The sequence below is a fragment of the Sciurus vulgaris genome (assembly GCF_902686455.1).
Source record: "Sciurus vulgaris genome assembly, chromosome: 12".
NCBI classification, from domain to species: domain Eukaryota; kingdom Metazoa; phylum Chordata; class Mammalia; order Rodentia; family Sciuridae; genus Sciurus; species Sciurus vulgaris.
In genome coordinates this window covers 58,869,603-58,886,594 of record NC_136473.1, presented here as the reverse complement: position 1 = coordinate 58,886,594, position 16,992 = coordinate 58,869,603, and the positions used below count along the sequence as shown (strand labels likewise).

The 16,992-nt window shown below is 35.1% G+C and overlaps 1 protein-coding gene across 11 annotated transcripts in view; it reads right to left on the bottom strand.

Annotated features, from left to right (window-relative positions):
* The window catches only part of ENAH (ENAH actin regulator), a 144,170-nt gene that overhangs the window by 11,039 nt on the left and 116,139 nt on the right, over window positions 1-16,992 (bottom strand). For 4 of the 11 annotated variants that reach the window (XM_079106656.1, XM_079106660.1, XM_079106659.1 and 1 more), the window contains 7 exons: window positions 10,910-11,184; window positions 8,788-9,585; window positions 6,455-6,756; window positions 5,432-5,577; window positions 5,235-5,292; window positions 4,415-4,463; window positions 1,055-1,121 (listed from right to left, as the gene is read on the bottom strand). In XM_079106656.1, the coding sequence (XP_078962782.1) occupies window positions 1,055-1,121; window positions 4,415-4,463; window positions 5,235-5,292; window positions 5,432-5,577; window positions 6,455-6,756; window positions 8,788-9,585; window positions 10,910-11,184 (1,695 nt within the window). Of the gene's footprint in view, window positions 1-1,054; window positions 1,122-4,414; window positions 4,464-5,234; window positions 5,293-5,431; window positions 5,578-6,454; window positions 6,757-8,787; window positions 9,586-10,909; window positions 11,185-15,324; window positions 15,658-16,992 lie in introns of those variants that run through there. The other 7 variants (XM_079106663.1, XM_079106665.1, XM_079106664.1 and 4 more) reach the window with 3 other exon arrangements.

The following is a 16,992-nucleotide window of genomic DNA, read 5'->3' as shown; positions in this document are numbered from 1 at the left end:
TATCTTTGTACTTATTATTCTTTAATAGGTTTCTATAATTAGAGTCAAGTTTGCTTTTTTAAGAGGCAAAAAATAAGGCAGGTAGCTCAGAAAGTAAAGATAAAAAGTCTCTAAATACATATCTTTTTTGTCTGGGAAAAAATATGAGCCTTTTAAACTATTTCATAAACCAAGAAAAAATTTCTATGTTCAAGACCTATAGCTTAAATTTAGCCATGACAATCAGGTATGACAACTAAGAAATACTTAGTTTGCTTGCTATGCTCACATGTGGTAGTTTCTGGGCACTATCTGTTCTAACTTGATTATAAGTTTCAACTGGGGCAGCAAATTTCTATTTCATAAATTCAAAATTTTAAGTTTTATTCTGTTGTTACAAACTACAGTCTTTTATCTCCAGCTAATTTTCAGTTTAAAATATAGAAGTTTCTTCCAAAAATTATGTTTAAAAAAAAAAAAAAAAAAAAAACCTATGAAGGATGTCATTTGGATCAATGGAAAATGTGAATATACATTATATAAGATGATATTATTGGCTCAATGTTAAATTTCTTGGGGTTGTAATGATATTCTGATTACACAGGATAAGTCCTGGTTCTTCAGAAAAATGCTAAAATATTTAGAGTGAAGCAGCACTTAATTTGCAATTTGCTTTTACACTATTCAGAAGGGGGAAAAGTATGGATATGTATATAATTAAGATGAACGTAGCAAAATGTTAACATGTGAACCTACGTGATGGATATATAAGTATTTGCGAAGCATTCTTTCAAGCTTTCCATAGTTTTGATTTTTCAAAATAAATAAATTCGGAGGGATAAAACTATTCTTAAAATTTCAGAGCATCTGGTTAATAAATACAGGGTAAAATTCAACGGGTACTAACTAAAAATACATTGGGCTCAGTGGTTGTCCAATAGAAGATGGACTGTGACTATTTTATGTGCTCCTTTTGTACAATTTCTAATCTACAATTAAATTCTTTCTACAGTACAACTACGTTTATTTCTTTTTAGATACACATATAATATAAAACTTAGGAAAAAATTGATACCTGGAGATAACGGGTGACTTGCTGCCATTCATTGTATTTGTTCTTTCCCAAGGTTTTCTGGTTGGTTCTTTAAAAGGAAGGAACAAATGTTATTAAATGCCTTATGTGCTTTCCAGAGTTATTGTAAAACAACAAAATACTAAAATGCCACCCTGTTTTTATATATTGTAGATAAATAAAAATGTTATTTAAATCCTAAACATTAATTTAAATAAATATTCTAACATGCACAGTTTCAGACCTTAAAATAAGGAGAAAGTAGTAAGTAGATATTTCTCTAAAAGAACTTAAGATTGTAAAATATAAGTATTATAGTTCTATAAACCAAATGGTAAGAAGTTTTTCTAATAAACATATAAGAAAGGGATAAAAATTTTAATTAGGATAGTTAATTAGAATGAGATAGTATCCATACTATTTTAATCTATTTTTAGTGCCAATAGTAAAATAAAAACATAATCTGTAATGTCTTCATGTACTTCAGCATTTCATCAAAATCCAAACAGTTCTCTTGGTAAAAATATTTATAAATAACTCAAAATAAATTTCAGAATCATACAATTAATTCTATTGTATTTCCCTAATTCTTAATCAATTCTCTGGAGTTAGCAGATAATCCGGTTAAATATAAGTAAACTCACTCTAAGTTCTCATTATAAGATGCTAAGTAATGATTCACTGGTTGGTTGCCTATGGTGCTCTGAACTTTTTTCTAATTTGACTGACACACTGATGCTGTCATTGGCCTCAGTGGATGACTAGATAAAATGAGAAATGAGATTTTGTCATGGAAGAAAGGCATTTGAGCCACGTGAAAAATCAAGTCTAAGATGAACTGTGATCTTGCTACATGTTTTAACCATAAAACTGTTCTGAGTTCCAATGTAGCAAGTTGCTCGGCTGGCTTCTGCACTCCGTTAGGTAGCTTTTGGGTAGTCTCTTCAAAATATATATATGCAAAACTAAAAGAGAACTCTTTCAGGAAGAACAGCTTTTGGTTCTAGATTTCTGCTATGAGAAGGCATCTATCTGGCTGTCCTAGAGTCATCACTAATCTTGCATTAATCATCATTTAATCACCGCTTTTCTTTTTCACAATACTTTTTTCTTTCTTCTTTTACATTCTAATATCTAACATATTCTCTCAATGACTGCCACAGTAGTGGCAAGATCCAGAGGTGGCTGGGGAACATCAAATAATCAGATGGTGTCCAGGACAGCCAGAATCAGAAACACATTCAACACACCAGCCCTAGAGGTGAAAAGTTCTGAATAAAACTGAGGGACAACTTGAACAGGGAGGGGAACAGTCATGAAGGCAGTCACCAAACAGAAAGGTAGAAAGATAAGAAAGTAATTCCAAAGTGAATAAGATGCAGTGAGTGCTACCTTTTAACCACTGGCTGAGGTCCTTTCTCCATTCCAAACCACAACCCTCTTTTAATCTTAAACAGGCTCAGCTGGCTGTGAGGAAGAGTTGTTCAGCTCTGTGGCACATAGGAAATAAGGCCATCCTCTCTAAGGGGTTCTATGTGTGTTTCAGGAGGAAGAGCTGAGGCTGGGTCTTTGGAAACACTGGATTTCTACTGGCACTAGCAGAGCTTCCCATTTGGTTTCTCTAACTCCTCCCTGATTCTATGTCACAATACTCACAAGTGCCACTTTAATGTGCTGAAAACAGTTCCAGCTCATTACACATCAACCCAATATGTGTAGGCTAAAGCCTCAACTCCTGAGCTTTACCCTCAACCTTTTTGTTTTCAACTCACTTGTCCAATACTACTCAAAAAGAATTCTCAATTGTAGACAGGTGAGTCTATATTATCTCCCGGTCTCTTTTTGCTTGGCTTGAATGCCATGCCTCTGTTTCCTTCCCCTACTTTCAATCAAACCAAATACTCTACAATGTAACAATGGCCCAGGTAGCTCCACATAAAATCTCTTCCCTCTCTGACACATTAATGTTCAACATATAGTTATAAAAGATTAACTTTTCCTCATATGTAGCTCATCTTCTCAACTGGATTAGAGTTTTCTGTGCTCCAGGTCTTTAACTTTCAGTTCCTTTTGGCCTATGAAGTGTCTGACACAATGCCAATTAAAAATGCTAAATGAAACAAGTGGGGGGGAGTAGATATATTTTATATGTATGGCATACACATGCAAATATACACAAAAACTCATGCTTTAGTTTTTCATTTTTGAAATAAGGAAATATATGTTAGGCAAGGTCAGTTCTTAACCTGGGGCCTATGGATAACCTTCTGGGAATTCAGGAACACTTTCAAATTATGAGGAAATTTGTATAAAAATGATTTTTCCCTCTAGGGAGAGAATTTATGATTCTCATATATTCTAAAAATTCTGTAACTCTATGGTTTACTTCTAAATTATCTATGGTTCTAATAGCAGTACATATAATTAATTCTGATTTATAATTCAGACTACTGTTATGAGACAAACAAAAAATAACAAAAATAAATAGAAATGAGACAAAAACAAAAGTATGTTTTAAAAATGAAATTCTAAAGGCAGCTGGTAGTCTCTAAATCAAAATATGTAGGAATTAATATAGATATTTCTCTATAATGGCTTCGATGGACCATTGTGGATATTAATTTATCAAATATGTTACTTCATTCCAGAATAGTTAAGGAGGCAAAGAGTCCAGTTCTTAGTCTGATCAAATACAAAGATGAATATGTAAATATGTAACAATCTCATATTCCCAGCTTGGATGGAATATTACTAAGTACTTCCAGTAAAATATGTTGTCAATAGTCTAAGTAATATAAGCTATGTCCAAGCATTATCAATGTCAGAAACTTTACTGTATTAAAAAATATTTCCCAAAAGCTTAAGAATTTTTAGCTTACAAATTAGAAGTTTTATTTCCTTGGTTATCAACATCCAAATGAATGGTTAAAATGACAACCTTCTCAATTTAAGAATGTTTTGAAAATAGAATGCAGTTTTCATATGCTCACTTAATTTTTACCTTAAAGAACTATTAAAAACATTCCCATTGTCTAATAATGTATTTTCCTTGTTTTAGCAAGCAACCTCAAATCATGGATAACAATACACAGAGATGTGTAAAAAATATGACTTTAAAAGACAATTATGAGAAAAATGTTGAGTTTTAGCAGATTTTACAACACCAGGAAGAGAACAACAATGGCTTCTAGGAATACAAAAAGCAGAGAAAAAAAGTCAATGCTTTCAAGTGTGAACAAAGAACTTTAACATCTTAGTGACCAAGTAGTCGCTTGATTCAAACATGAGAAATGGGATATTTTTAATTAGAAAGTAGTATTTAGGGAAAATTTATAAAGGTTAAAATATCTTTCCTGGACTTACCAGGTGTGCTTGTTGAAGAAGCCTTAGAAGTTACAGGCTCTGACTCTTCCTAAATATTCAGAAATATATATATTAATATCACATCACCATTGCTATACAGATTTACCATTTTACATGTTCCCTTTCCATATTCTTTATGCCATTCCCCACTATTTCCTTCATCTATCTTTTCTCCCTTCCATTCCAACTTCAGCATCTTCCTTCTTACCTTCTTAACATTCCCCTCCTTCCACTATTCACACGGCTCCTTTCTTGACTATTCTCATGGAGAACCTGCCCTAGCCAATACTATGAAGCCAGATTCCAGACAGCTGAGGAATGGCATGAAAGGTAGTCAAATGGTGCAGGGAAAACAATTATGTGCTGAACACCAACATACAGAACAGACAAAGGAAAGTGTGTACAGCTGAACTGGGGTGGGGCCTGGGATGACAAACTGCTGATTTAGTCAAATTCTTCATTTTACATTAATTCAAGGAAAGTGAGAGCCTAAGAGATGGGGGCGGGGGGAAAAAAACTAGCAAGAGGTCATTCACTCATTTAAAGGTGGCCAAAACAATACAACTGATTCTATATAGGTTTGAACTTCAATGCTCTTCCACAACTCCAAGTCACTCATTTTAATAATGCCATTTAAATTTTGTAAATAATACTCAAAACAAGCCATTTCAAAGATATGCATATTTAAAAATAAGCAACTCTAAATTCAAACTAATTGTGAAGTTCAAATTAATATGACATGTTTTTCTAAGGAGCTGTGCTTGAATTTTATATTTAAGGTGTGCGAGACTTTTTATTCACTTACACTTTTGTCACTCACACTTTTGTCCTCTTTTTGTTCTGTTTCTATTGTTGATCCCTTTTCAGCAATTCTTCTCCTAGAAAGACAGCAAAATGATTTTTTAAAAAAAAATCATCTAACTCAATATAAAAATTCCTTTTCTCTAGTTATCTCCAGAATAAAATTAGCAAATTCCTCTTGATTCTGGACACATCCACTATAATAAAATTTCTCACCTCCTGGCCAGCAGGGCACTCATTTCTTCCATTAAACCACTACCCCCTAAAGGAAGGGGTCCATTTCCACGACCTGTATCTGTTTTGGATGAGACCGAGTTCATGCTAATGGTATTTCCTCCACTTGGGAAAGAGGCATCCTCCATCTTAATGAGAGAGAATACACACACATAATAATTCCCTATGTTAGACAATCATGCTCATGAATATACTGCATTAAAAATAGGACAGTCAACATTAATTTTTAAAAACTACTTAAATATTATTTTTTATACCTTAAGAACCAGCAAAGTGAACAGTACTAATTTATATATGAATGGAGATTTTTATCAAAGTTAACATTACTAATATCACATCTTCCTGTACACTACACTGAGAAGGTCATAACTTTATTGATATTTTTGCACCAAAAATGCATAAACTGAATGTAACACTGAGGAAAATTCAAATAAGTCAAAATAGAAGGTCATTTAAAAAACATAATTTAAAAAAATTTTAAAAAACAATATAAAAAATATTAAAAACATTTTTTTAAAAAAACTTCAAAAAAATGTCAAGAATTTTGAAAAGAAAGATTGAGCAACTGTCACAGATTAAAATAAATTTGGATACATTTGTGGACTATCATACTCTATCAATGTAAAATTTCCTAATTTGGTAATTACACTATGGTCATGTAGGTGAATACCCTTGTTTTTACAAAATACACAATGCAATATTTAGGGAAACGGGCATGATGTTTCTGTCTTACTTTCAAATCATTCAGATAAAAATAATGTGTGTACAGAAGGAAGCACACACAAAAAAAATACAGATAAAATGTTAACTATAAATACTGATGATAGGTTCACAGAAATCCTTTATGCCATTCTTACAACTTTTCTATAAATTTTAACTATTCTGACTTTTAAATCAATGAAGTTAATAACACAAGGTTTATAAAATTAGAATATATCCAGTATTTTAGATATTTAGAAATAAGATACACATTTTTAAAATACAGTAATTTGGAAACATATTTACCCGTGACACTTTCCTAAGTTTTGCTCCAGCAATTGCAGCTGCAAGTCCAGTTAAAGGACGATTGTCTTCTGACACAGATCCCGAGAAAAATCCAGATGCAGGGAGGGGAGGGGCAGGAGGTGGTGGTGGAGGAGGGGGCACTTGATTAGGAAGTGGGGGAGGAGGGGGGGGTGGTGGAGGGCCAGAGGATGGCAGCGGGGGTGGTGGAGGGGGTCCTGGGGGAGGAGGAAGTGCTGAGGCCTGAGCAGGACATGGTGGGAGTGGTGGGGGAGGTGGGGGTGCAGGTGGTCCCAAGACAACACCTGCAAGGAAGAAATGTTAAAGAAAGACCATCAACAAGAGTCAAGTAATATTTTTCATGTATAGGTATATAGAATGCCATGGTAAATTAAGTAGAATCAAATACTTGGTATGCTTGGGATTTAATTTGTTATAATGTTTAGAGACTAGATTGGTTTTTAAAAGATACTAAAATATAAAGCCAAAGTATATATGTAACTACTTACTTTAACGTTAGATCTTTAGTAATAGAACTATGCAACAGATCACCTAATTAAAAATTTTCCCCCATCAGAACTGCAAAAATAAGCAAAATAAATGCTTGTACAATTTGGGAGAATTAAGCATGCCAAATAAGTATCTCTGGTGGTAGGTAGTACTATTTGAAATAACAAATCCAAACAACCCATGTAAATTTAGGTGTTAAGATAGTATATCTACTATAATGAATTCAGATATTTAATGTTTATAGACAAAGTGATTGGACTAAGAATATGAATGAGAAGTGAGTACCAGGCTTCAGTATCTTAAAACAATATTCTATATTTAAATCCCACATGTAGCAGAGGTGAACATCACTGATGGGAACTTAAAATTGCAAAGTAACTCTCAGAAATAATTAAATAATATAGAATGTGAAGTTCAGAGTTGTTTTGGCCTTTGAGATGGGTATAAAATGTGTTCAAATCCTGTAAAATCACAAAGGAAGTGAACAACACTTTAATATCAGAATACTGAACCAGTAGATAATCTCTCCCTTAAGGTTTAAAATAAAATTTTTTTGGTTTTGTTTTTGTTTACATTTTTTTAAAAATATTTTTAGTTGTAGAGGGACATAATACCCTTATTTTATTTATTTATGTGATGCTGAGGATTGAGCACATGCGTGAGGCAAGTGCTCTATCACTAAGCTACAACCTCAGACCCTTTGTTTTCATTTTTTAAAAAACAAAGTCCTATTTGCACACTGGGTGGTAACTGTTAACTTCTTCAGACTGAACAGTTGTACAGTAGAAAACATAAATTGTTCACTGTAGAGCACAGAACAACAGGCTGTCCTGTGCAGCATTATGAGTTGTGAGAATGGAGCAGGTGGACAGGTCAGCTTCATCAGGTTTGCTTTGTCTCTCTAGTTCATTGCTAACGTCAATAAAAACAAAACTACTCAGACCAATAACAACCTTATTACTTTAATTAGGAACTACAATTTTTAAAGAAGAGGTATATTTAGATCCCGATTATAATACTCTTCCAGCATCCTCTCTGCATTCCTCCCTAAATCCTAAACTTAAAGATCTCGTGGGAATGGGGGTTGTTAGGTATCTTCTTATTTACTTACAGAACCAGGTCCTTCTGTATTTGTAAATAATACACACTGAGAAATTATATCCTCTCCATCCTCTCTCCCCTGACAGAGTGTGTGTTAAGGAGGAGTGGGAAATAACTATATCAGATGCTATTCTCTCAGTCATCCCTTCTACCACTACTTCAAGTAAGCTTGGATCACGTACAAAGCCCACTACCCCTTTCTACAAAGTCAGGATGCTCCTTAGGGTCCAGGTGACAGCCATCCTGAAAATCCAATATGGGAAACCAAACACAGGACAGGCCAACATGAAAAGGGCCCAAGAACAAAACAGCTCCAAAGGAACCTCCAAGATGGTTTATCTTATGACTACAGTTGGACACTAAATAAAGTCTGTCTCAGAAAGTAAATAGAAACAATTTAAAACATATTTTTGGTGTGGTAGATCAAAAGGGTCAAGTTAAATCTTCCTAGTGAAGTGTAAACACTAGAAAACACCTTTTATGATACTGCAGAAGATACCAAAAGCTAGTTCAATATGGGAATTCCCCATCCATCACTCCAATACGACTGACCCAATAAAATAAACAAAAATTACTTTTACCTTTAATTTTTCAGATTAAAAAAGTCACATGACACAGATGTTCAATTATTAAAACCACCTGACCCTTTCTTCTAGGCAGTTATATTTGTAGTTATGCAATACTTTCAAGTGATTAGTTGTTAGCAGCAATAAGGAAGGCCTTACCCTGTTGGGCTGGAGTCTCGGCCGGCTGAGAGGCTGCCTGTAAGCCTGGCTCAGAAGCAGAGGAGTCTCCCAGCACAGAGTTTAGAGGAGTCTCCACAGAGGCAGGGGCAGCTGCAGAGGGAGAAGGGAGAACACTGGGCTTGGATGAGGGAGTTGAGGCAATAGGGGTGCTTGGAGGAGGAGAAGCTTGAGATCCACAGTGTGAGAGTGATGCGAGGGAAGGCAGTGGAGGCGGCGGCGGCGGTGGCGCTGCTGGCCCTGAGGTAGGCGGTGGAGACACTGGGTATGCTACTGAGTCCAGCAGCCCATTCGGTGCTGTTGGTGATGGAGGCATTTGGGGCACAGGAGAAGAAACACAAACAGGGAGGACAGGCCTTGGGCCAGTAGCTTTGCCGGGAGGACTGCTAATCATTATTGGAGGAGATGGAGGGAGGGGCGAGAAATTGGAAGTAGACCAGGCACAGGGCTTCGCAGCTGGAGACTGAGAAGAGGGTGTGTTCACAGGAGAAGAAGGTCGAGAGTTTTTGTTCAGAGGACGAGGAACTGTAGCATAATGGGGAAGAACTGGGTGGAAGGCTGAACCTAAAGATGTTGCAAAACGTGTCGCTGAGTGTCGCATTGGTGGTGTAGGGGGTGTGGAAGTAGGTGGCAAAGCAGTCACTACAGCGTAATCAGGAGTGGCATCTGACACTGGAGCTGAGATGACTTTAGCATATGATGGAGGAGGTGCTGAAGGAGGCTGGCAACTGGAATACTCAGGAAGTGGAGCGTTATACAGGGAGCTGTCTGAAGATGGAGCTGGACAGAAGGTGGAAAGCAGCAGCAAAAGACAGGATAAAAAAAGAAGAGAGAAAAAGGGAGCTAGTGAAGCCACGAAACCAGCAATCAGACAAAATGTATAAATGTAGACTACAGTTAGTACCAGAGAATTAGGCACATATACAAATAACAGCTTTCACCCAAGAAAACTTTAACTTATAAATACATTTTAAGATCCAGAAAAGGATGAAGTTTTCTTTTCTCTATTAAGTAGATTAATAAATTAAATTGATAAATTTATTCTTTATAAAAAAAGGATAGTGCAGTCTTAATTTTTATTATTTAGTCCGCAAAAAGGACATTAAAATTACATGACTAGTTCCATAAACAGAATTTGGTTTGCTTTTAAAAAAAATGACAAATATCAAGACTGGCAAAATATTTACTACAAAAGATGAGGAACCTCCTAACTCAATGATTATTTGTATAAGTTTTGTTTTGGTAGCCCAAACTCCAAAAAATAATTAGGCAGTTAAAAACAAATGGATTTAACTTAAACAATAAATGAACCAACCAACATATAACCACCCACACTGGGACTTTTGATATAGGTCATAAGAAAATTCTTAAATCCTACAACGAATGTTATTATACCTTGAACTTTCAGCTATATTTCAACCTTATGTCTTTCAAAAATTCCATCAAATTTAGTAATTTTCACTGATTTTCAGAAATACTAAAAAATATATTTAAATAGCTAGTCAGTTTTAGAACAGTTTCATTTACTGCTTTAATACCTTCTTCAAAAACTTTAGACTACCATTAGGATAGTTTCTTTTTTTTTGGCAGGGGGGGGTATGATAACTAGGGATTGAACCCAGGGGTGCTTTACCACTGAACTATATCCCAAGATCTTTGTATTTTGAGATTGGTTCTCTTTAAACTTGTCAATGTTGGCTTTGAACTAGTGATGTTCCTGCCTTAGCCTCCTGATTGGTTGAGATTATAGGTACATGCTACACACCTGGCCCAAATTTCTTACTGCATGATACTATAAAACTAGGTAAATTATTTGAGATCCAAATTCATCCTTTAAAAACACTCATACTTTAATAGCCAATTTATAAGGAGATTAGAAGATTTAGATGTCAGGATAAAAATTTCCAAGAGCTTTCTTTAAGTCTCTAAGCAATAAGAGTAATAAAAAGAAAAGGTTAAAGCAGTAACTGAGCCATGTTTTTCATACTTTCAAACTGTATTGCTCAATGCTAATAAGCATCTCACATGTGAAATATCCTAATGTAAGATTACACAGAACCACATCCAAGCTTAGTGCAAGAACAAACAGATCAGAGCTCCTTACCGGCATTTGATACTCTGCGCTCTCTCTCCCATTCCAACTGTTCCCTTTCCAACTGCTCTTGTCGTTCCCTTTCTTGCCTCTCCCGCTCCAGTCGCTCTAGCCTCTCCCGCTCCAGGCGCTCCTGCCGATCCCGTTCTTGCCTTTCTCTCTCCAGCTGCTCTTGTTCCATTCGCTCCCTCTCGAGCCTCTCTCTCTCTAACCTTTCCCTTTCCATTCTTTCTCTCTCCAGCCTTTCCCTTTCCATCTCCTTCTGTCGTTGCTGTTCTTGCAGTTGCCTGAAATTTAAAAAAAATTTTAAATATGCATACATGGCTACTTATAACTAAAACTGATGTTTACTTCATTTCTGATTCAAATAAAAGTAATGCAGAGCATGTGATCAACATCTTTCCTCCACATGAAGAAATGCTCTTAGAGATGACTTACATTTCATACAAATGAAAATAATCCTTCTTATTAGGATCATATTGGCAGACTGCTTCAGCACTTTGCCCTGAAGTTTTATTGCCCCTCATTTTTATTTGCCCCTCATTTTATTCTGTATATTTTGTGAATTAAGTCTTACAAATAAAATGATTTTCCATTTAACTGAACATGCCACTTTAATAACTAAAAATCAAGTCATCGATTTAATCATTTACTGGGGGGAAAAAGTTGTGAAATTACTATTTTCTTCCTCAAAAATACCATCAAATTTTAACTATACAAAAAATACATGATCATTTTAGCAAATACATGGCTGGCAACTGATACAGTTTTATAAAATTTGCTGAATTAAAAAAAAATAACAGTTAAGTAAAAAGTAAAGAAATAAATTTAAATCATTAAAATCTCACATCCAGAAGCAACTATAATTAACATTAACATTATACACACACACACTCTGTCTCTCTCTCAGCCTTTCATTAGTTTTAAAAAGCAAATAATTAGAATTCTATTTCCCTACTACTCTGAAGTCTGCTTTCTTAGCCCTCACTTAACATACTGTGAAAGTTACCATAAGGCACTGAGTTTGGCATCTTTATTCTCCCAGAGTGCATAATGTTCCATTGTTTAGTTCTCCCCAAGGCTAAGCAGTCTCTCATAGTAGAATTTAAGTTGTCCTGGTACCATTACTAATATAGCAATAAAGTTATCTCCATCTTTGAATCCTTTTCCAATGGCTTCTATAAGACCAATACTGACACACACCAATTTGCTAAGAGGAAAGGTATAAATTTCTTAAAATTTTGGCCAGGTACAGAGGCATCTGCCTGTAATTCCAGTAGGTTGGGAGGCTGAAGCAAAAGGATCACAAGTTCAAGACCAGCCTCAGCAACTTAGTGAGGTCCTATCTCAAAAAAAAAAAAAAAAAGCAGGGGGAGGGTGGCTGGGGGATGTGGCCCAGTGTAAACACCCTTGGATTCAATCTCGGGCACAAAAAAATAAAGTAAAATAAAATCTTAAGATTTTTTTTGAAAATACGTGGTTTCAAATTGCCTTTAGAAAACCTTGTACCCATTAATCTTCCCCTTTTAAAAAAAACAAGTTATCCTCATCTTATACATAAAGTTCATGGTATTGCAGGGAAGATTAAAAGAGGCAATATTTTAAAAGCTCTTTGGACCTGGAGCTTAATATTCAATAAATGTAAGCTTTAATAATAATTATTATTTGGGAATTTCAAACTGGAATGTTCTCTGGACTAATAAACTTGTTGGGTTCTAATAAGGGACAAAGTTAATTGAAAGAACAAGTATGCTACCTTTGTTCCTCCTAGCAGTTATCAATAAACCAATTCCAAAACACTCTCCCCCTTCCAGGTTTCCTAAGCTGGCCATAAAACAAGAAAATGGACACTTAACAAGTAAATCAATCCTACTTTTCTCACAAAACACCATACCCCAACCACTGCTCCACCTCTATCATCTTATCATCATACTTAACAATGATTGCAAAGAGAAGAAAAAAGAAGAAGAAAAAAACCTACGGTAGTGCTTCTTATAAGTAGTTAAGATATTAATAATAATATCAGATTTTCAGGATATAGTACTGACTTCATTATGCTATTTGATAAATAATTAGTAGTCAAAGATGTAGAGTAATGGTATCATCATTGTGGGGATAACATCAAGAAATGAGATGTATTCAAAAGAACGTTTTGTTTGGTTTGGTTTTTCCAGTTGTAGTTGCGACACAATACCTTTTATTTTATTTATTTTTATGTGGTGCTGAGGATCAAACCCAGTGCCCCGCATGTGTCAGGCAAGAGCTCCATCATGTGAGCCGCAACCCCAGCCCCCAGAATTTTTTTTTGAAGTCCTATGTATGTGTGTGTTTAACAATCTGCATCTAATGAAAAAAACTCAACTGGGGTTAATTAAAAATCCATGTTTTTAGTTCCTTTTACTGTCTGAGCCTTCTCTTTCATCTGTATCAAAATCTGGTTGAGGCTGAAGCTCCGTGGTAGAGTGCTTGCCTAGCATGCACAAGGCCCTGGGTTCCATCCTCACTACCACCCCAGAAACAACAACAGACTCATCTGTATCAAAATACACAGCTTTTGGAAAAAAAAAAAAAAAGAAAGAAAATCCAGGGGGGCACAGCAATGCACAGTATACTCCAACCCTCCTACCCATTTACCACTCTTTTTAACTGTTCGTGTTTTAACTTCAGCTATCTACTTTCTTCTAATGGCAAGATGCTTCCCACGTGGGAAAACAGTTTGACTAAATCAATAATATTAATATCAGGAATATTAATAATTTTATTATAATAATTATGTAAGCATATAATATTAATATAATTATTATAATTACTATAATAATGTAAGCACTGTTCATAGTCGAACCACATAGTATTCTGATTGCATTTCGTTTCTCATTCTAATTCTTGGTTGCTTTTTAACCCCCAAGTTAATGGCTATTTCTCCAAACCACACAGTGTTTCTAACACAAAAAGTAAGGTTAAGTTTCAGGTAGGAGGTCAAGTATGGGTGAGGCAAACTTGGAACAATCACTGAATAACTGCATTTATGACAAGGGTGTAATGACTTTAAAAGACTGTTTGACAGTCACAATATTCTAGGGCATTCAGTCTATATAAGAGAGTATTTACTGATATAAGAGGTCAGGCATGGTAGTGCATGACTGTAATCCCAGCAGTTTAGGAGGCTGAGGCAGGAGGATCATAGTTTAAAGCCAGTCTCAAAAACTTAGTGAGACTGTAAGCAATCTAGTGAGACCTCATCTCAAAATAAAACACAAAAAGGACTGGGATGTGGCTCAATGGCTAAGGCCCTGGTTTCAATCCCTGGTGCAAAAGAAAAGAAAGGAAGAGAGGAGGGGAGTGGTGGGGAGGGGATGATGGCAGAAAATATTTCCAAGTTAACTGAATCATGTAATTCATACATCTGCAGAAGATTGTTTTAAAGAAAGGAAAGTGTTCAATATCTTTAGCTAATTTTCAGCCTGCTCACTGAAAACATGCCTATCTAAATATAATTCCCTAAAAAGTGTGTCAAGCAGAACTTTTGATTTGTAAGTCAAAAGTTCCCTCCTAAATTGGATGATTTATAAAGCTGGCTTTAAGGTTTTTAGCCTCCAAACCAAGAGAGTTGTGTATATTTTTAGGGAGAACTTCAAAATTTATAAACCTTGCTTTTCTCACAATTATCACTGCCAGTTCACATACTGGTAATCCATGTGGCTCAACTTCCTAGAGCTATTTCAGGAAGCTAAATAAAGCTTCTAAATATTTTCTTTAGGTATTAATGGAATCCTCTTGATTCTGTTGAAGTACAAGTGCCCTGATTCTGAACTATGGAATAATTCTAACAGGCTAATTTCTTTTAAATTAGAATATGAACTTTCAATAATTTTGAAATTTTCAGAAAATATAACTTTTTTTCAAAAACAATTAAATGCAAATGATCACCATTATAAACATTAAAGCATTTAACAATCAGACCTAGATTCCTCCCCACCACTAAAATATTTCTCTCCAAAGAGCTATCTTCAAATGTAAATAGATGCAAAAAACACTGGCCAACAATGAGACTGATAGCACACATGTTCACACACATAGTTTATATTGCCTCAGAAACTTATTTTCTTTTGAAGCATGTTAAATATAAAAAACAAATTTCAAAATACAAATTCATCTGGATTTACCTATAATGAATAGCATTAGATAAAGGTAGTGGAATTTCAACTGACATAATGAAGTAGGAGTTTGGACTAGGAAAAACATTCTGAATTGATAACATTTAATAACATTGATATTAATGACATTTGTCAAAAAATAAAAGCATACAGATATATTTTGATAGTAAATATGTGAGCATTTCACTTCATTAGTAAACAAAATTAAAAATGGAAAAAACAAAACCAGATGGTTTCAATCTTACAAAGTTCCTGAGACAATACAGTACTTACAATATAAGTCGGTCAACTTTTGGTCCATCCTGCCTCTGAAGGCTAATGGGAGGGCTATATACTTTCATTGCTGTGACTCCTCAGTTCTGTACTAGGACTAGTATTCTCCTTTTATAACTTTCAGAGAGTAGCAGTGATTTGCAAACTATTTATAGATATTAACTAAATTACAGTCTACATTGAGACTAACACAGGACTGACTCATGTGTCTTAGAATATATTTTTCCATCACAGTCAAGGAAGTCAAATATCAATAATATGAGTAGAAAGCAAAAACTGGCTTAACGAATGATACACATGTGAATAAAAAACAATTCTATTGTATATTATTATATTAGAGTTTTTAGACCAATAATGTTTGATATCTAAAGTAAACATTTATAAATTCCACTTTAATTAAAAATAAAATTTAAACTTACAGAAGTAATACCTAGCTTAAAAAGTCAAACAGCATTACAAGGCTTATGATAAAATAGTAATCTTACAACCCTCACCACTTCTACTTTGTCTCCTTTAAAAGCCAACTGTAGTGCACACCTGTTATCCCAGCAACTTAGGAAGCTGAAAGAGGAGGATCGTAAGTTCAAACCTAGCCTCAGCAACTTAGCAAGGTCATAAGCAACTCTGTGAGACCCTGTCTCAAAACAAAAGTAAAAATGGCTGCGGATGTGGCTCAGTGGTTAAGCACCCCTAAGTTCAATCCCTGCTACCCCCATGTCCCCCCAAAAAGTCAACTACTTTTACTACTCTGGTATTTAGCTTATGTTTCCAAATACAATTTGTTTAGAGCTATATTCTTTTTTTTTTTTTTTTTTTTTTTTTTGGTGCTAGGGATCGAACCCAGGGCTTACAAGGCAAGCACTCTACCGACTGAGCTATCTCCCCAGCCCTGTTTAGAGCTATAGTCTTGATTTTTCAGATTTAGATATTATCTACTAACTTCCTACTATGTAAATGCAAATTATTTAATTCCAACAACTCCGACTCCCAAAACTTTTTTCTCCACTCTCCAAAAAAAAAAAAAAAAATCATAACACTATTTTGAATACATCAATATTCCCAAGTTATATTATTCACTTTGTATGTTTGTTTTCTGGAATAATTTCTTACTCTAGGGGCCAAAAGCTAGTACCTTTTTGTTACTTTTTTTTTCTATGTACCTATCCCTGTTTCAGTCCAAACTCTTGATCAGAACTATTAACCATCTCAACATGGTTAAACATATCAAATGTTCAGGTTTTTTGTTTGCTTACTTTCTTTTTCTTTCCCTCAAACACATCCATCAGGAACACTAAGAAGTCCTGGCTCCAATCAGAAGGGCTGCTCCCCAGGTTGCTTTGCCTTCAACCTGGGAATTACCTTCTCTCTTTCCTAAGAGGGATCCCCTATCTTTGGGGGGCAGGGTGCTGGGGTTTGAACCCAGGGCCTCACACATGCTAAGGCAAGTGCTCTACCACAGAACTACATCCCCAGCCCTATTTGTTGGCTCTAACAGGGTTTCATCACTCTTGGTTTTACATTCTCATTTTAACAGAACACAACTTTCAAAAGCTTCCTAGGAAATAATGTAGAAGAGAAGGTTTTAGAACAGAGTTTCTCTCAGGATTCTAAAAGCTCTCTCATCTCCTTCCCCAGGCTTTTGAAATCTTTTTATTGTAGTATTCTAAC